The sequence below is a fragment of the Acanthisitta chloris genome, unplaced genomic scaffold (genome assembly GCF_000695815.1).
Source record: "Acanthisitta chloris isolate BGI_N310 unplaced genomic scaffold, ASM69581v1 scaffold2504, whole genome shotgun sequence".
NCBI classification, from domain to species: Eukaryota; Metazoa; Chordata; class Aves; order Passeriformes; family Acanthisittidae; genus Acanthisitta; species Acanthisitta chloris.
In genome coordinates this window covers 221-20,392 of record NW_008668551.1, presented here as the reverse complement: position 1 = coordinate 20,392, position 20,172 = coordinate 221, and the positions used below count along the sequence as shown (strand labels likewise).

At 39.7% G+C, this 20,172-nt stretch overlaps 1 protein-coding gene across 1 annotated transcript in view; it reads right to left on the bottom strand.

The window, feature by feature from the left end:
• Nucleotides 1-16,387, bottom strand: part of WARS (tryptophanyl-tRNA synthetase) — a 19,393-nt gene extending 3,006 nt beyond the window's left edge. The window contains exons 1-9 of the mRNA XM_009072925.1: nucleotides 16,167-16,387; nucleotides 14,914-15,121; nucleotides 9,296-9,404; nucleotides 8,337-8,456; nucleotides 7,575-7,757; nucleotides 6,186-6,286; nucleotides 5,250-5,362; nucleotides 4,003-4,176; nucleotides 30-170 (exon numbers count right to left, since the gene is read on the bottom strand). Of these exons, the coding sequence (XP_009071173.1) occupies nucleotides 30-170; nucleotides 4,003-4,176; nucleotides 5,250-5,362; nucleotides 6,186-6,286; nucleotides 7,575-7,757; nucleotides 8,337-8,456; nucleotides 9,296-9,404; nucleotides 14,914-15,121; nucleotides 16,167-16,280 (1,263 nt within the window). The 5' untranslated portion in view covers nucleotides 16,281-16,387. The remainder of the gene's footprint in view (nucleotides 1-29; nucleotides 171-4,002; nucleotides 4,177-5,249; nucleotides 5,363-6,185; nucleotides 6,287-7,574; nucleotides 7,758-8,336; nucleotides 8,457-9,295; nucleotides 9,405-14,913; nucleotides 15,122-16,166) is intronic.
• Between the last annotated feature and the right edge of the window lie 3,785 nt (nucleotides 16,388-20,172).

Below are 20,172 nucleotides of genomic sequence, written 5' to 3'. Positions count from 1 at the left end.
ATAATGCTATCTTCAATTTGGCTCCTTACCTGCTTCAGTTGTTCAAGCCTGGCATCATCTTCCAGGAAGAAAGTCAGGTACATAATAGACACATCAACATCACAGTTTCCTCCATACTTCCTGTGCTCTTCTATAGTGTCTCTGCCCCCCGAGAAGGCATGTTTGTTAATCTGAAACAACAGAACTACGTTATGCCATAACTTCTACTCAATTCTGGATTGCTTTACTGTAAACAGAGGTGTTCCATGATCCTCCAAATTCTATATTAAGGACTAGATGAAGGACGAGTGGGACAAGTTAATACAGAGCCTCAAAAGGAGGTCATCAAACTCAGCAGGGGAAAATGGCTCTACACATACTCCTCAGGCTGCACAGTCAGAATGAAAATGAAGTGAGAATTAAAAATAGTCCACCCAAGAGTCAATGATAATGTTTAAAATCCCTTTTGCTGAAGCTGTTGTTTGTTGGAGAGAATTTGTGCTTACAGGAAATGTAAGGAAAAAAAAAGTTATTTACTTCGTCAAGAAGGCATGGAAAATTCTAGAGAAATCCTAGAGAGCACTGAATTTCCTCTTTTCAGAGAAAAAGAAAGCAAGAGAAAGCAAAGTTAAAGATTACAAAAGTCTGTCTAGAATGCCTAAAATCAGACCAATGCCCAAGTGTTCAGTCTAATGCTTGCTGACATCCTCCCCCTCGTTTTAAGCACAGTTTCCTACAGGCAGATGAACTGCACTGGTGAACAGATGTACTTGCTAATTCCATTCCCAGCAAATTCAGGATCCACCAGCCTATTTTAAACATTAATACATATGCTGAATTCTCTGAGGATGCTAATCTTCCCACAAATTTAAAGAAAATAAATTGCTAAGAGGAGGAAGACAAGTATTTCTGAACCATATGCTGAGCTTTCATTTGGCTCTTGTATCTTGAGATACCATAATCAACCTGCCAAGTGACACATTTGCATATGAAGTATTTTTTTTTTTAGTTCTGGTATCTAGGAGCTGTTATATATTTACAACTGATGAACATTTTCTCTATCTGTAGGCCTGTCTAGTGCTTTTCTGCATCTCTCTAACCACCATGCTACAGATGATGCCTTGTGGCAATGAGTTAGAATCAAAAATGATGCACTGATGAATATCTGAAAAAATGAACTGTCATCTGCCACATGACATCTATTCTTATACTGAGAGGCAGCCTGAATAGCTATTTCAGCATCTGCAAAACTAACATTTTTAATATTACTTTGCACTGACCTCTCTCTCCTTACTGGATTTTGTCAGTTTGTATGAAATTTTTCCTACTTTCCTCATCCCTCTGTCTTCTTACTGAGGTGTGAGGGATTGAATAAAATACACCAAGTGAAGGCACATTGTTGTTTTATACCAAATGTTTCCTAGATTAATCTCATTTTTTTAACATGTGGTAAAAACATGTGGCACCTCCTCATTGACTGGCTAGATTAATCTCATTTTTTTAACATGTTCTGGCACCTCCTCATTGACTGAGGGTTTCAATGACTTATCTATAGTGATGCACTGACCTTTTCCCTCAATTTCCCCAAATCCCACAAATATAGACCCTGAGTAACACTTTCTAGGAAAACAAACAAGTAATTGAGCTGTAATTTGCTAGTGACAGGTGGAATAAAGATAGTTTATTAAAATGTTGCCATTCATCTCCCTGGATTTCCCAGAAGCTTCTCAGCCTTTCCCAATACTAATTTTTCATCTTCTATTACCTGTGATTTTTGAACCTCATTACTTAGCAATGTACTAGTAATCTGAAAAGCACTAAGTTCTTTTGTGCAGCAGTAGCACTCTCCTTTTACCTTTCACCCATCACCAGAGGTCACCTTTCCTACCCTGCTTTTTTATTTATTGGCCATAATAATACTTGGTCTTTCACTCAAGCTCTATTTTCATAAAGACTTGTTTCAGCAGCTGAAATAAATCTCAGTTTGTCCTCCATTCCTCAATACTTTACATCATGTTAAGGATTTTTCTTCATAGCTTTTATATTACAAGCAGCTAGAATTATTTTGTTATTTTTGCAGTAGTTTAAAGACAGAAGAATTAGGAGTTATGAACTGGACATGAAGCCTCTTGGATCTCTTTGCAGATTACAGGCTACTTGCCTGGAAAGAAACATGGAAGAACATCAGCAATGTTGCCATTAACCATGTATTCTCTATTCTGAAATTACAGCTTATTTTTTATAAAAGCAACTCTGTAACTGTATAAAGAAACTGGAATTATAATCCAAACACATGAAGGATTCCAATTCCAAGACAACACTGTTGAATCAGTTTCTATGAAAGATAATGAATCATTTTGTGATGGCTGAAGAAAAATCTGATCTATACATGGGTTTGTCAGCTGTAAGGGAATGAATCCAAGCCTGCCAAGCAGAAAGAACACATATCTTTTTTCGCTGTTTTGACTGTTATTTCATGTCTGGGTATCATGTCTGTAAATCCTTTTCCAAAGACTTATTTTCATATCCTTTAAATACCACAACATGGATGAACATTTGCCAAACTAAATCATCTGACACCAGATAAGTGGGATCTGCCTTTGAACTTGGAAAGGCACTAGGAATATACTCAGATAGGAGAAAATGCCCCTTCTAAAACCGACGTGAAATTCAGCATAATATTTATGTGTGAATTGGCAGCAGTAGATTCCCAAGCAGCAGGAAAGGTCTGACCTGTGTTGTAACTGACACTGTGAAATGTTTGGTGTTCCCAGCATGGAGAGGAAGTCCAGAGAAAGAGCTGTTTATCAGACTTACATCATGGCCTGTCAGATTTCAAAACTATGGCAACATAATATTTACGTTAACAGCATGAGCCTCCACAGCTCTGATTCCTACACCACTGCTCTGCAGACTGCAGAAAAACAAACACAATGTTTTGTTCATTATCCCAGCTAATGTCTGTACTGTTAAGACTTGCTGAAAAGGCAAAAGATTGTATTTGATAGTAGAGCTACATTAGCATAACTCGGTCAATTCCGATGCTTTGCCATGAAAGGTACAGGAAAAAGGATTCAGGTATGGTCAAAGGAAACACTGAAAAACTAGTGTAATCATGAGGACTATTGAAGGTAGAGCTATGCAACCTGTTGTTGTGATGAGGATATCAAGGGAGTGTCAGGCAGGGAGTGTTGTACCATAGTATGTGAAGGGGTTGGAATGGATCTTAGAGATCATCTAGTTCTAACCTCCTGCCCTAGGCAGGGACACCTCCCACTAGACCAGGTCTCTAGGAGCTATGGGCCAACCTCTGCAGAACTTTTTTTGCTGAAACTGGAGACTATATTTATATGGTACCTAGAGACATGGTTTAGTGGTGGACTCAGTAATGTTAGGTTTACGGTTGAACTCTATGATCTTAAGGGTCTTTTTTCAACCTTAATGATTCTATGGCCACCACTCCTTTTTGTTACAAAGCTTCGTTGTTACAAAGCCACAGGTGGTCAAGAAGGCCAAGGGTGTCTTGTCCTGGCTGCAAGCAGAGTGTGGCAGCAGGACCAGGGCAGTGTCATCCCCCTGGACTGAGCACTGGGGAGGTCACACCTCAGTGCTGTGCTCAGTTTTGTGCCCCTCACTTAAACAAGAACATTGAGGTGCTGGAGCAAGTCCAGCTGAGGGCAATGAGGGCAGAAAAGACCTGGAAAACTCCCTGACAGAGTTGGAGGGAGGTGGGAGATGTCTGTCCTGCTATGGCTGCAGGGAGAGGACTAGAGGGAATGGCCTTGAGCTGAGACAGGGCAGAGTCAGATTAGATGTACAAAAAGTGTTTTCCCTGTGAGGGTGTTTGAGCACTGGGATATTGCCCAGGGAGGTGGTGGAGTCACCATGCCTGGAAGTGTTTAAGAGGCATCTGGATCCGACACTGGAGGATCTGGTTTAGGGTTTAGGGGTTCCAGCAGTGACAGGTTAATGGTTGGACTTGATGATCTTAGATTCATGCTATCAGGTTTTGCAGGTTCTTACCTTTGTCTTGATTTGTTTGGGGGTATCAGTGAGGAAGATGGAGGAGTTTGGGTCACTAGCACTCATTTTGGTCTGTGCTCCTTGTAGGGCTGGGAAGAAGACTGAGTGCAGCAAGGCTGGTTTAGGCTGTCCAATTCTAGGTGCTACATCCCGGGTCATTCTGAAATAAGGATCCTAAAACAACCATCAATATAAGCAGAGAATAAAGTTGAAAAATATGATTTAAAAGCTGATTAGTGCTGACTTGTTCATGCCTTAAGACGTGGTGTAAAAAACCCCCAAACCCCCCAAACAAAACAAACCATGAAATGTTCCAGAACCTACTTCTGACCCAGTTCACCCAGAGGAACAACAAACAAAATCCCTTTTTTGCCCCATTTCCAATTTTGTTGTACTCTCTGATTCCCTTAATTAATAGGCACATTTACAAAGCTTTCCATGATTCAAATAGTTGTGAAAACTATGCTTAGTATGCGAGATGGAAGCAGCTCAAGATGCAAACTTTCTCCCAAAGCATTTGAACAACCAGCACAGAAGCTGAACTAAATCTGTGATCAAGTGCTGTGCTGATAATGTGACTTAAACCAACTGCAATAATATTACTATGTAATATTGTGGCTGATGAATACAATCACATTATCTTCCAGTGACTATTCCCTGTGACTAAAATAGCTAAAGTACAGATAGTGTATGATTTGATTCCTAGAAACAACAATTATGTAAAGACCCTACTGCTGTCATTTGTACCTGATGTTCTTCCAGCTCTCTCTATAGATCTGAACTGCTAAGTTCTGCAGCCTTTCTGGCAAACTATTTCAATGTGTCTTTATTCTTACTGATAGAAGGGGGTTTTTTGCCTCTTGGTTCAACAGAAATCTCTTTTCCTGCAAGTTGAGCTCATTCCAGCTTATCCTAGTTACCATGGAGATGGCCAAAAGTTTCTTCCTACCCCATGTCAGGATGCTTTGGCATAGATGTTACTCTCTTTGCTCAGATAGATGGCAGCTCAGTGTGAACTGTGTTGAGATCAAGACAGATCCAAGACTGGCAAAATGGAGTAATACTTGAATACATGATTGCTGGGTTAAGCCTTCATCTTTTCACCTTTCAGCTCTTCCAGCCTCTGCCCCAGAAAGGTGCTTGCAGGAATGTCTTACAGATGTTTTGAGACACCAACATGAAGTTTGAATGGTACATTGCAAAACCTAATCCATGAAAACCAAATGAAGTAACACTGATTTTCTTACCTGATCAATAGCACATGGGATCAGACACTGAATGTTCTCCTTGCCATTAAAGATCTGTGGAAATGATGAACTGAAGGATGGAGCAGCTTGAATAGCAGGAAAACTGATCTTACCTAGAAAACAATATGTTTGGAAGAGTTAAACAATGTAAGCAATGAGAAATGGAACTTGTTGAAAGATGTAAAATGCACAAGTGAACCATCCAGATACTCAGCTGAAGACCAAGATCTACTTTTCATAGAATTTAAGGGGTCGGAATGGACCTTACAGATCATATAGTCTCAACTCCCTGCCCTAGGCAGGGACATCTCCTCACCAGATCAAGTTGCTCAAGGCTCATCCAGCCTGGCCTTTAACACTGCCAGGGTTGGGGCAGCCACAGCCTCCCTGGGCAACCTGGGACAGTGTCTCACCACCCTCACAGTAAAAATCATTTCTCTCACATCCAGCCTAGACTTCCCCTCCTTCAGTTTGAACACATGACCCCTTTTCCTATCACTGCAGTTCCTAACACAGAGTCCCTCTCCAGCTCCTTGTATGACCTTCAGATATTGAGAAGTTGCTCTGAGGTCTCCATGCAGTCTTCTCGTCTCCAGGCTCAACAGCCCCAACTTCCCCAACTTCCTTTTATCAAGCAATGTTGCCTTATCTGAGGACACTAGTTCATCTTTACCTTCTGTGATGTCAACAAACCTTCAACTGACACAGAAACTAACGGAAAAGGCAAGCTGTGACCTCAAAGATCTCAGTGTTTTCTATGCTGAAGAAAAACACAACAACATTCTAGAATCAGAATCAGCCTGGAAACATGATATTCCTGCTCCTTCTGTCTGTTGCACTAGTGGCAGATGCTAATCTCTTTAAGCTACTCCTTAAAACAGTCCCATCGAAAGTGAAAGCAAAGCATTGTTTCTCGTAACTCATATGAGTTCCTACCAATGCAGTCGCTGTCTGTGAAGCCAAAGATTCCTTTCACTTGGTTAAATGTCACATGTTTCTGAACTCTGACAATGTTTTTGTAGAATCCGGAACTTGTCCTGTGAGGAAAAACAAAACAAGTGGAAAAATACAATGAGAAGAGCAGAAAAATGTAGGTAGAAGGTTTCACTACAAAAGCTGAGAATGCCAAAAAAACCCTGCAGGATTAATTCTCACTGTTTCACACTTTTTGTGACCCATTGCTAACCAGAGAATTATTTAAAAACAGGAATTTTATGCCTTGAAAGTTTCATTTATTCTTCCCTTCCCCCAACATTTATTACAAACATTTGTTTTCACAAGTAACTGTCCAAACCCTGAAATATTTTGATCTGGAATCGGTGCCAAAATGCCTCACACAGCCTGAAGTTTACTTATCCTTATGCTTCTCTGTGAACTCAGGCAACCTAAATGGATCATGTTTTGTGTTTCCCGGTATCTCCAGTGTGTATCCCATACAGGACACTGCTGTTGTCTGAAGGAATAGTAGCTCCCATCCTCCAGATTCTAATTTTCTACAGTACAAGTTCCCTGGTTGGACTTTCTCTGTCACTAAACACAGCAGCAACATTTCCAAATTACAAACAGCTCAGCAACTTCTTATTTACTTCTGCTGAGGAGCTGAAGCAAAAGAAACAGCAGTTCTGACCTGTCCTTGTTCAGCCACAGAGCAGATCTGTGTTAATGAAACTTTGCTAAGACAGGAAAGTCAGGAGTGAAAGGAGGTAAAACCTCTTTGTAGGCTCCACATTCCACTGCTGTATGTTACCCAGTTCATCTCTAAAACATAAATTCTCTCATCTTTAAGGAAGCTCATTGCCCCACATGGAAGAACCAAACCCACAGATTCATTTCTCAACTCTTGCCATAAAACTTCTTCCTTCTGGGATGGCTGTTTCACTAGCAATTTCTTCTTCTTAAATCTTTAAACTTTACTCAATAACCATTCACGCTATGTTATTAAAGCAATTAATCACAAGTTGCTACAAATCTGTTAATGCAGATAAAGGATAAACACATCTGAAAGATTTTGATACCCTCTTAAATCAGTCTGGAGGTTTCTTGGTGGTTTAGGTATTTTTACACTGAATCTAGTTTAATACATTTTCCACAATTTAAGCATTGCACACACAAATATTTGCTTATATGTTATACATGAGAATGACAATAGTATCTATCAAAAACTAGACAGCAGCAAAAATAATGTTTCTATTTGAAGTGTTATAAAGCTTGTCTTGAAGCTTTCAAATTTAGATACATATATTAAAACATTCCTGGCTGTCAAAGCTGGAGTGAAGATACAGACCCTTTTTTTCATTACAATGCCCTAGAGAAATATATACTTACCCTAAGTAGTCTAAATCTGAAAATATAAAGGTTTTATTGACGTCAAACCCACATGCAATGATGTCCTTTGCATTTTCTTTAGCATACTCATATGCCTTCTCAATTGTCATGTCCTTCCAAAGGTATTTCTCATCATCAGTTAACTGTATAACTAAGGGAACATCAAATACTTCTTGCAGCCACCTAAGAGAAGCAGAAAGATTTTATCTCCAAGTAAGCTAAAATGAAGATGCAAGTCATGAAGCTAAAAGAGTTTTGCATATTTAAACAAAAGCATATGAAGAGGTTTGTTTCTCTTTTCTTTGGATGCACATGTAGTTATGTTTATGTGAGCAGAGAAAACATTTTTTATACAGATTATAATGACAAATACCTGCAGAAAAGATTCACACATTTTTTTCCTGTATGTGTGTTGCAAGGGAACCAGAATTCAAAGAGGCTTTAGCTTTCTGGGCCCAATGTCTGTGTCCTGCAGCTGCAGGGACTGTGTTAGAGAGTAATGTCACTGAGTCTCATCACAAACTCATTTTTAAGAACAGCAAAAATCCTGAGGAGTGCCACAGGGCAAAGGGAGCAAGGAAAAGCTCTTTATGGTGATACAGGGATTATGATCATCTTAGTGAGAAGGTAAGACTGAATTAAGTTCATTAATATTCACCTCACATACTGAGAACTCTTTGCAATGTATCATTTTGGCAGTTTCATAAATCATGCTCAATGTTTCCTTTGTAAAAATTAATAGAAATGGTAGAAATAGCTTACTTTGTGAACAGGAATGGGATAAGATGACCAACATGCATTGCCTGAGAGGATGGTCCTCTGCCTGTATAAAGGTAAAAGGACTTCTTATTTTCATAAGCATCGAGGATTTGGTCCATATCTCTACAAAAAAACCCAGAGAAAACATGATACAACTCTTCAGGAAGAAACATCCTTAGCAAAAAGCTTCTATTCAAAACTGGAGTGCTTTTAAAGCCAAATGTATTTATAAATAAAATATAGCATGTCAAGTGGCCTAGAAATAAAAAAGGTTCATTTGTTGATTCTTTAACTGAAGAAAAACAGTCTCCTTCAGTCTCCAACAGAGGGGAAAAAAGCCCCTCAAATAAAAATGAAAGTTAAAATTTAATATTGAAATTAAAAATTGTGTAACTATTAAAATTACTTAATCTCTAAGGCCTAGTAAAACAGCTAGGAATCATTTCTCAAATAGAGTCAACTTAGCTGGCCTCTGGTGGAGGCTGTGCCCTGCATCATGCACTTAGCTCAAATGTGGTAGCTACCACAGGCCAAAAGCTGCTCTGTGCTGACAATTAAACAGTGTAGATGCCTAAGATCATTCCCTGAGCCTTTTCTATGCAACAATACAGATGCACAGGTCCACAGACCATGTGGACCTTTGCTGAAATCAGCAGTGGCACCACATGAGGTCTGGAGTTCTCTGCTAGGCCACTGCCTCTGGCTGCTAATGTACAGTCAAAATGAACCTGTACAAAGCAAACACTGTGCACATTTCTTCAGTTTGGGATTAGTGAGGACCTATCAGAAGCATTCAAGAGTTTCAGATGTTGCCAGATGTGGCAGTGACTGCTAATTTCAGATGGTTTGCCTTGGTACAAGAGAACATGGTTATTTGTTAGTCATAGGCTTCTCCCAATAATGCTCAAAGAAAGTCTATCAAATAGGACTTTTCTGAATTTTTCTACAAGAAAAACTCTCACCTGTGAGAAAAAAAGATTCCTCTGCGTAGAAAGTGGTGAGGTCTTTTCCCAGTAGCTCTTTCTATTCGATTGATCAGATCTGTGTCGATTTTACTGCTGCCAAACCGAACTATAATCAGAAAATGAGTTAAAAATCCCCATAAAATAAGCATAACACAGCTACAACCAGATATTGGATTATCAAGAACATACCAATGCAGGCTAGATTTAAAAAGACATCTCCTACTTTAAGTCTCAGGTAAACTGGCTAGATTTTCCTGATTCTTGCCTAAAGTCTCAGCAGTCATCTCTGGTGCTAACTCTATGCTAGGAGACTCAGCTCATTCACAACATGTAGCATTGCTCCATCCATGACTTACAATTGCAATCTCCTTACAACAGAAGTACTGATATTCCAAACAAACAAAAAAAAAAAGCCATGCCAAATAAGCATATTTAGGTCAATAACTTGGCCTCTCTAAGCCATAGGATAGAAGTGGCTATGAGGCTCTGAATGTTTCTCTCTTGATATCTACATTTTCTGCCCTCAGACCACATTGTGTTTCACTTTACAACCCCAAATACTCTTCTGGAAACTTAATTCTTCTTTAATATGCATGTGACTACAGACACTGCTCCCCTCAAGAGGCTTGAAAAGGTAGTGCATAATGGCAGTGCATCATGGCAATCAAGTGAGGTGGTTTAGGAAATGTTGTGATAAGAGTGAAATCGCAGCATTTTCCCCATTCCTAATAAGTCCTGGATCCTAATAAGCAGGTTAATGCTCCACGATTTGGACTTGACAGAAAAAAATCTATACAAGAATCAATTCTTCTCTACTATCCTGCTCTATTCAACATTAGAATTATTCAGCATTGTACCAATAATTCCTGGAAATGCCAAAAGGATTCAAGAGAAGAAAACAGAGACTCTGGACATAAAGATGCATCTTATATGTGGAAAACACCCAGATCCATCTATTCCAACTACCTTAATAGAGAATACACTGGCAAATTCCATGGTTATAAGACACATGTTCACTCAGTTCAGGAAGGATATTGAGGTGCTGGAGCAGGTCCAGAGAAGAGCAACGAGGCTGGTGAAGGGACTGGAGCACAAGTGCCATGAGGAGAGGCTGAGGGAGCTGGGGCTGTTCAGCCTGGAGAAGAGGAAGCTCAGGGGAGACCTTATCACCCTCTGCAACTCCCTGACAGGAGGTTGGAGTCAGGTGGGGGTTGGGCTCTTCTCCCAGGCAACCAGCAGCAGGACAAGAGGGCACAGACTCAAGCTCTGCCAGGGGAGGGTTAGGTTGGATATTAGGAAGAGATTTTTTACAGAGAGAGTGCTCAGGCATTGGAATGTGCTGCCCAGGGAGGTGGTGGATTCCCCATCCCTGGAGGTTTTCAAGCTAAGACTGGATGTGGCACTTAGTGCCATGGCCTAGTACCCATGGTACTAGGTTGGACTTGATGATCTTGGAGGTCTTTTCCAACCTGGCTGATTCTATGATTCTATGGGAGAAGCACTTTAGGTCTTCTGAGCTGTAGTAGGAGATAATCATTCCACTGGACAGTGTAACAGTTTACACCACTGGACCACAAAGAATGGTTCCAACTAGAGGGAGAGCTCTCTATATATGCTGGTTACCCAATGTACTGCCTTGGGTATGCAACTCATTTTATGAAGAAAATTAACCTGCAGAGGCAGCAAGGAACATTAAGCACCCTGATGGAACTTGAAAAGCCAAATATTCAGACACTCTGGGCTGATTACATGACACAATTAATTTCTTCCACAGAAAAGGGAAAGGAAAGAGGTCTTCCACCCTTTTGCAGCACAGGCTCTCAAAGCACAGCATGGAGACTCTTTTTAATCCACTTGGGCTTTGCATATAGCTCAAAAAAGACTGTTTAGAATTATGGTTATCCTAATCATTGGGACTGCAGTGCTCCCAAGGTATTTTTGAGGGATGGGACAGAAGAAATCAGACCAACACGTACCCTGGACCCACAGGCTGCTGAGAAGCCCCGAGTACAGGAAGTTCCTCTTCTATCCTCTGGCAGAAAACGGGGACATGTGTTTGTTACGTGAATTGTTTTTTCATTTTGTTACATAAACTATTCACTGAAAACTTTTCACAAACAAAAATCAGGAACCCACACTGGAGTCTCATGAGAGAGGGGCAGAATCACCCCCTGGACCTGCTGGTCATGCTGGTTTTGATGCAGCCCAGGACACAATTTGTCCAGGTCCCTCTGGATAGCATCCTGTCCTTCAGATGTGTTAACCACACCACTCAGCATGGTGTCTACACCATTACCCAATGGGAAACAAGTTCCTGCTTACAACTCTTCATCCCCTCTAGGTGAATCAAGCAGGACATCATAAAAGGGAAGCACTGGGCCCATGCACTGAAACATTAAAATAAATGCCACTTAAAAAGAGAAATGCTGGTACACAGTTCAGCAAAGATCACTTTAACCCATATGTTTTCAGAGTGTTGCCACATCTGCTTGTCCCAAGCAAGCCTTAATTACAGAATGAAATTCTGCTCATCAAATAACATGTGCTACTAAATGGCAAACTAATTATATCTGGATGAAGGCTAAAAAGAGACCAAATGAGCATGAAAATGTTTGATTCAGCACAACAATAGCAACTGGTAAGAGGCTAATCTTACAGAAACATAAAATATGAGAATGTCCCAGATTAACTGGGACTAAACACCCTAGAAATATTTATGTACTGCCATAGGAAGTGATTAAAAGCTCTCAGACATACAGAACACTTCACTGGAAATGCCTAAGTATCTTTATTAAACATTCACAGACTGCACAACTCCCTTTTCTTTGCCCATCTTCATATTTCCTATTAAAAAATGGGATAATTTTCCCCTACCTATTTCCTCCTATTTGAACATTCAAAACATTTTAGGCTCTATATTCAGAGCCTTCCTAAACAGTTTCTGACAAGGACACAGTCTCCACTCCTTAACAAGCTTTAAAAAAATTCCTAGTGTGCTTTTCATCTCTAGTGTTGCAGCTTTTACCAAAAGGCATATTTTTCAACTCACTGTACATAATAAGCCCTGAGAGCTGCCATTTTCCAAGGCATATTTACATTAGCTGAAAATTCTCTGTGTACTTTTCCTCTTTGCCAGTGCCCTGCTATATCTGCATAAAGAAAATTAATACCCTACTATTTGTTATGCAGTAGCTTTACAGACCAGGTCAGCCTCGATGATCTTTGAACAGTCATAACAACTGGGAAAAGTTCCTGGAGGCTGGAAGAAAATAAATGCTACCCCTACCTTGAAGAAGGGCTAGAAGGAGGAATTGTGGAACTACAGGCCAGTCAGCCTTACCTCAACCTTTGGGCATGTGATGAAACAAGTAATCCTGGAAACCATTCCCAAACATTATTAAAGACGTGAAGGTGACTGGGAGTAGTCAGCATGGATTTATGAATTGGAAATCATGACAGACCAACTTAATAGGCTTCTGTGATGATATGACTAGGAGCTGAGGCATGAACAGTGAATATTGTTTCTCTCAGCTTTAGTAAGGCTTTTGACACTGTCTCATTCTTGTAGGTAATTGATGAAGTCTGGACTAGGTAAGTAGACTGTAAGGTGAACTGAAAACTGGCTGAACTGTCAAGCTCAAAGGGTTGTGACCAGCAGCACACAGCCCAGCTGGAGCCCAGAGTACAGCCTCAGCAAGTTCTCAGACAAAACAACCCTGGGAGGGGTGGCTGACACAATAGATGGCTGTGGTGCCATTCACAGGGACCTCAGCAGGCTGGAGAAATGGGCTGATAAGAATCTCGTGAAGTCCCACAAAAGGGAATGCAAAGTCCTGAACTTGGGTAGGAATAACTGTACACTGGTACAGGTAAAGGGCCAACTGGCTGGAAAGCAGAAAGATCTCAGGGTCCTGACAGACAAGGAATTGAATATAAGGCAGTAATGCACTTCTGTGGTGTTGGGTGGTCAAAGACCTTAGAGGCTGCACTAGGGACAGTGCTGGCAAATGTCAAGGGTGATCCTGTCCCTGTATTAAGCACTGAGGAGACATCTGGAGCACTGGGACAAGTTCTGGGCTCCAGCATAAGAAGGACATGGACAAAAAGAGGAAATTCCATTTAAATGTACAAAAAGCCTGCATACTGTGCACATGGCCAAATACTGAAATGTGCTGCCCAGCAAGGTCATAGGATCTCCATTTTGGAGATAAAAAATACCCTACTGGACAAGGTCCTGAGCAAGCTGCTCCAGCCAGCCCTGCTTTGAGGAGAGGACCTGACTAGATGACCTGCAAATATGCTCACCAGCTTCAACCATTTTGCATCACTTGCAATATTCAGCTTACTGCATGCAAAGCTCTTTCTCACTGCTCTTTGCTTATGCTCAAACAAACACATTTCTAGGGATGTTCACATCTAGCACTTAGCTAACAAAACCTTTCTCCCCAGAGTATCTTCAGGCTGTTTTGTTGTGTTAATATACACTTAAGTGCACATCTAGGACAACCATTTGAGAAGATCTCTCAATTAGAAGTGTTTTTAGCACTTTCATTTCCTCTGTATTTGATTAAACACAAGCACACTGGCAATTTTCTCTGCTGCCACTAGTAAATAAACAGATTCCAGGTGGCATAAAAATTACCTTTATGGGAGGAGCTATCAAATGTTAAGTTTTTGGACAAGACTTATTATTATTGTTTTTAAAAAGGAAAGAAAGAGTATGATGTTTATCAATAACAAGTAGCAACTGCTTCCCTTCCTTCCTCTGAAAAATTTCCAACACATCACTTAGAACAAACAAAATGACTCATTCACCACATTCCCCAACCTGAGAATACTGTAAATCAAAAACCTTCAGGCTAATCCACCACTTTGGGAAAGACCCACCACTCAAAAGGTCATACACACACACACAGAGTCACTGGAACAAAGGGCATGAATTGATTGACAGTGAAGTCATGCTAGTCATTCTCAGAAAGATCTTGAGATTGTGCCAACACAAGTATTCTACTCTTCTTCCTTTTCTAAAAGACTTGGAATCTCCCCCTCAAGAAAATAAAACAGCTCCATAAGTCCTACACAAGCAACAAGATGATGAGAGATCTTGACCACTTCTAGATTCTAATGATTGTATTTTTTCCTTCTCCCTCACTGACCTATATTTTTCTTTGCATATTTCTCTCTTTCTGACTTCATCATTTCCCTGAAGATGTTTGGGATCATTCCTGTCCTTCCTAATTCATAAGGAATGCGGAGAGATGGTAGGAAGAATCCTACAGACTGGCCAAAATGTTCTAGGCTCTAGCTGTTCTGCATCACAGCCACTGAAGATGCAGATACTCAGTCCCAGTGTCATCATTAACATGACTTCTAACAACAGTTCTTATGCCAAAAACCAAACCACGATGAAAACTTTCATTTTGAACTGAAAGTTCTTTGCAAAGTATTTAAGTCTTCCATAGGAAATTCCCACCTGGGATATTTGAAACTCCTACAGCAAATTCTTTAGATTTAGGAAGGCTAAGATTAGACATGTTCCCTAGGATGATTTTGATCTGTGGTCATTAGGATCACTTTACATAAATTCCTCAGTAGCTGTGAAGGAAGAGTTATACCTATGAGCTTGTCATAATCCACGCCCTTAGCATTTGATGTCTGCACATTCCAGGGATCCACCAAATCCTCGTCCTCTTCTTTAGCTGTGCCATTGTTTATCAACACAAGATCTTTTGGAGGCAAGCCTGCCTGATAATCTTGTCCTGTTGCTGTTTTATATGACAATTTTAATGACAGTAGCATCCTCACTGCTGCATCAATTTCATCCTGAATAAAGGAAAAAAACAGTTTGACTTAACATACTTAAAATAGACAAATTAATGTCCCATCCTCTAAAAATCCTGCATCCATGCTTTGACTTGAATTGCATCATTCATAAACTGTAAGCCTTTACCTAAATGCTCTCAGCATCAATGCCAAATATAAAAGAAAAGCAAACACCTAATCATCAGAATATAAAGCATCACCATTGCCAAGATATTTAAAGCACCTCTGTCTTGCTTTTCAATTCCTGCCTAAGGAAAAAAAAACTTGCTTGCTTTTCAGAGGAATAACAAGCTTAACATTTTAAGCACAAACTTCTACGACACATAAATTATCTAATTTACTTCACAATGTTTTTAGTGACTTGAAAATAATTTATTCATTACAATTCACTGCCAGACTTGAAGACAAACTGGAATAATGAGTTATGGTTATGACCTTTCTAATACAAAGCTACTGTAGAATCTCATGCAAGCAATAAATAGAGCAACACTTTATTCAACTCCCAGTTCTCAAGGCTTACTCCCATAGGCAACACACTAAGAGAACCCATATTAAAACTGAGCTCTCTCTGCCAACAGAGTGATGACAGAATAGGGAACTTGAAATTAATGGCAAATTACTAAATTATTTAAGGGAGATTAAGCAGGGACTCTCAGTACAGTTACAGGAAGACATATTTGCTATTGTGTACAATAATGCCTGGAGAAAAAGATTTTCATGAAGCATCTAAACCCAGGGAAGAATAAAAGTGATATAAATTGACTTGAAAACCAAATACCTTGGATCCTGTCACATAGCATGGCAACTGGCTGAAGCAGATTTCTAAGTCTATGACCTGTTCTTGCTTCCTGAGTAACAATTTTGCTCTTGCTAGTGACTACCCTGCTCCAGGTATGTCCACACTTCACAGAACGGATAGAAATCATTTTTAACAAGTTTTTCTTACTGCAATACAAAACAGATCTCAGAACAATCAGATTCTTCAGCACTCAAAGACAGATGTAAACTGAAAGAGAATAGGTTCAAAAACTTGAAATGGAAATACCTTTGGTGCTTTTCCTGCTTTCAGTGCTCTGACTTTCTCTCCTTGTTCAGTGACTCTTTCAAACAGCTGAAGTGGACTCAGAGATTTCAAATCACAGTTTGGACTGTCAGCCATTCTGCCAGACTGCACAAAGATCTGGTGATTTACAGATCAGCTAAATTTATCCTCTTCCAATTCCAATTTGGTTTGTAGATTCAAACCAGCAGCCACAAGGAGAACTGTGGGGCAAAAAGTAGTATGTGTTATTCTTTCATGTAAGTCTTCTTAACAGAGTAAGAGTATAAATACTATACTGACTCCACACGAAATCCTGTTCACACCAGACTGATAAACGTGGAGATATTCACATGATGAACTTCAATTTCAAAGGGAAATGGACAGAAACTGACAAGAGTACCCAAATTTAGAGATCACTGTTGCTGTTTTTTGCCTATATATTTAACACTAGAAGACCTTTTCAAAGTCAAACTCCTGACAAAAGAAAATCCATTAAATATATGTACAGTTCAGAGCACCTAAGAATTAGGTGGTAGAGGTTATCTAAGTTCTGGGTAGTTAATGCTCCTGCACTACTTGCTATTACTGTCAAATTCTGAATGATGAGATTTTTATACCTACGATATGGAATTCTGTCTTAGTGTATGTAATAAGAGTACTTCAGCCCAAAGAAATATACACAAGAGAAAAGCTTAGTCATCTTCTGTATTGCTTTCCTCCAGAGGTTACAAAGCACATTGATGATTAGTGAGAAATGCTTTTTCTAAAGAACAATCAATCCTTGGGTCAGCAATAGGCTGCAAATTTGCAGAACTATGTGTTTCTCAGCATCATGCAGAAAAAATAACAGGAAATAGCTTAAGATGGCTTAACAGGCTCCCCAGGGCAGTGTCACAGCCCCAAGGCTGACAGAGCTCCAGAGGTGTTTGGCCAATGCTCTCAGCACAGGGTGTGATTGTCAGGGGTGTCTGTGCAGGGCAGGAGTTGGACTGGATGATCCTCAAGGGTCTCTTCTGATTATTCTGTGATTTGATAAAGATGAGGAGATGGCTGAGACCAATAACACAAGAGTCTTTCTATGTCCAACATATTCCTTGACCACTGGAGCTTCCTAGCACAGAGCATGCCCATCCTTCCACAAAAGGGTTTCTCTCTCAGGCTCACAACTATAATGATCTATGTATTACCAATAATATTATCTGAAAGTTTCTTAGCAGTCTAAGCAGCTCTGCACAAAATGATGAGGCCTTTAGAACATGTGCTCTGAAGAGCGTTTTGGTAAAAATTCAAGCATCACGCTGCTTAAATATTCAGAATTGAGGATAAATAAGCACTAACTTCATATGGGAAGAGAGTTTTAAAACTACTATGGTTCTGGTTATAGTGAGTTTGTCATATTTACGTAGAAGAAAATAAGCATTACAAATGTGTAAGGAGGACACCATCTGTCAGAGAAATAATATTGTAAGAGGAACTGCAACTCACTCAAAAGAATCCATTTGGGATGAACACATCACAGTAACAAGGTACATAGAGATGTGTAGAGAGGATTATAAAAGAGTATCATAAAACTGAGACTGTTAAAATGGGGTAACAGTGCAGATCCTAATGACAAAAGTGAACTGGGGAAAAAGTAAATTTTCCATGAAAACTACCACTGCAACTTGGCAGGGCTGGGAAATGCTGCTGATTTATGCACCAAGTGGGGACTCCATGCCCATGTAAAGAACCACTGATTTGCAAGGGACTGTATCTCCCTGGAGAGACTCCCTACCAAGTTATTGATCCATTGCTCTGCATGGAGCACAAGCAGATTGAGTGTTGGGAAAAAGACAGGTTGATTTGGCTCCCTTTTCCCAGAATTTTAAAATTAAAAGAAGAAAGAGAAGCCTATAATAGCTGCACTAGCTGTTCAGCAGCACTTCAAAGCCTTCCTCCAACAAAATAATCAGTCTTGCTTCTATTAAGAATGACCTTGCTTCTGTTTACATTGTACATATTTAAACTGCCACTGCAAAAAGCCTTCACCTGCCTAGTAAATTTAAGAAGGTCAATTTGGTTACCAAAACACATCTATCATTAAGGCTTTGTTTGTCAGCCACCTGCAATATTCCCATATTTCAGCTTCAGCTGAATACCCTGAGAAAACTGGGAATTGTATACATCCACTTGCTAATGTAATTTGCTTAGCCTATTAACTCTGATACCACATTTAGATTACATAACTGACTAAAATAAGACTAATGTAGTATCAGTAATACTTAAGTTTTTAACCTAATCTCAATCCCTTCAAGCTTGACTTTTTGCAGTTTGACAGTGTGATTTTAAAACAAGCAGATGAAACAATTCTTTAATATATTTCTACAATTTCATTACATTTTTTATTTGCTTTCCTCTTTTTCACTACCATAAGATATTTAAGAGGCAAAGAAAGCATAGAATAAATTCACAGCAGACAATGTTTATGAAGACTAACACACGCTCTTTTTGTAGGAATATGCCAGTTGTATTTACTGGCTTCAAGTTGTACAAAATAGGAAAGATATAAACAAGAATTTCCTCTGCTGCAGAGCAAATTGTGACTTGGTGTTTTAACTCAACTCCTGAAAGTACTTTCTTGCTGATAGATTGCCTCAGTTCAGAAAGGCTGAAATGACAGCTGACACTGAGCACATACACTGGAAAGCAGTAACCCAGAAAGACTTCAAAATGTTAGAGGAGTACTATGGATTTAAGATGAGCAAAGTATCTCAAATGAGATAAATAGCAAAAGTAATCTAGCTGCTGCAACAAGACATGAGGATATTACAGCTATAAAATACAAAAACATACTGACTACTACCTAAAAGTTCTCACTATTTACCTCACTACTGTCCCTATTTGCTAGTGAAACTCCTGCCAGGAATTCAGTAATGTGGAACATGGGTCTTTATGTTTTGAAATTCATAAATGCAATAGTGGACCATTTAAAAGAAACCTCTGGATATTCTGCATTTTGTCAGGAATTTTTTTTCTTGTTTTCTTATTGATATTACGAAAACTAACAATTGAGACACATTAGATACCATAGGCAAACAGATCTGCAGGAATGAAGTGATACATGGAAATTGGAGAATGGACTGTTAGGATATTTGGGACCAGAGCCTAGAATGAACTTAAAAGCCTCAGTTTCCCAGTGTGAACTTGAAAGCCAAGATTTCTGTGCCTTTTCTCCCTGTGTAATGCACAGGTAATTGTAATTGTAATTAGGTACTGCTCCTGTGTCCCTTTCAGGATATTAAAGCTCAGAAATAATTCTTGTCAATGGTATCACAAACCAACTCTATTTCCCTTTCTTTCCAACTGGATGACCATCACAGATCTAAGATAATTTTCACTGTTTGCAATCTGATTTGGTAACTTAGAGACCTGAGAAGTAAAAACAAGGTTTCACATTATGTTAAGAGCTCTTTCATGACAAACATCACATGCAGGTACATCAAACCTCCCAGTGCCAACAGTGATACAACAGCCCCAAAAAAGCTTTCACGAGCAAATGAAGGAATGTGAAACTAACAGCACTCACCTTCCTTAAAACTGTTCTGCTTCCTGTAAATGAAACAAAGAAATGAAAAATGAAATGAAAGCAGGAAGTATCCACAGAGATGCCATATGAATTAAAAAACCTATGCTTCACTTAACCTTGAGAAGTGCTCCACCACAGGCTGCATTTTATGGCAGATCTACCTTCCCAGTCATGGCAAACATCAACTTAGGCAGATCTCTCTCTCCATATATACATATATATATATCTACACACAATAACTTATACACAATAAAAGAGTGAAAGGTTATTCCCCAAGCTGATAACGTGAGCACTCAACTACTCACCTGAACAAATCCCACTATGAACCTTTACTATACTGCAGCTGTCAAGAGCTAAGCTCCTGTGTGGGCACAGTTGTGCACGAAATTACCCAGCACGGCAAAGTTCCCTCACCCTGGCACTCTGCAGCACTCCCTACCACAC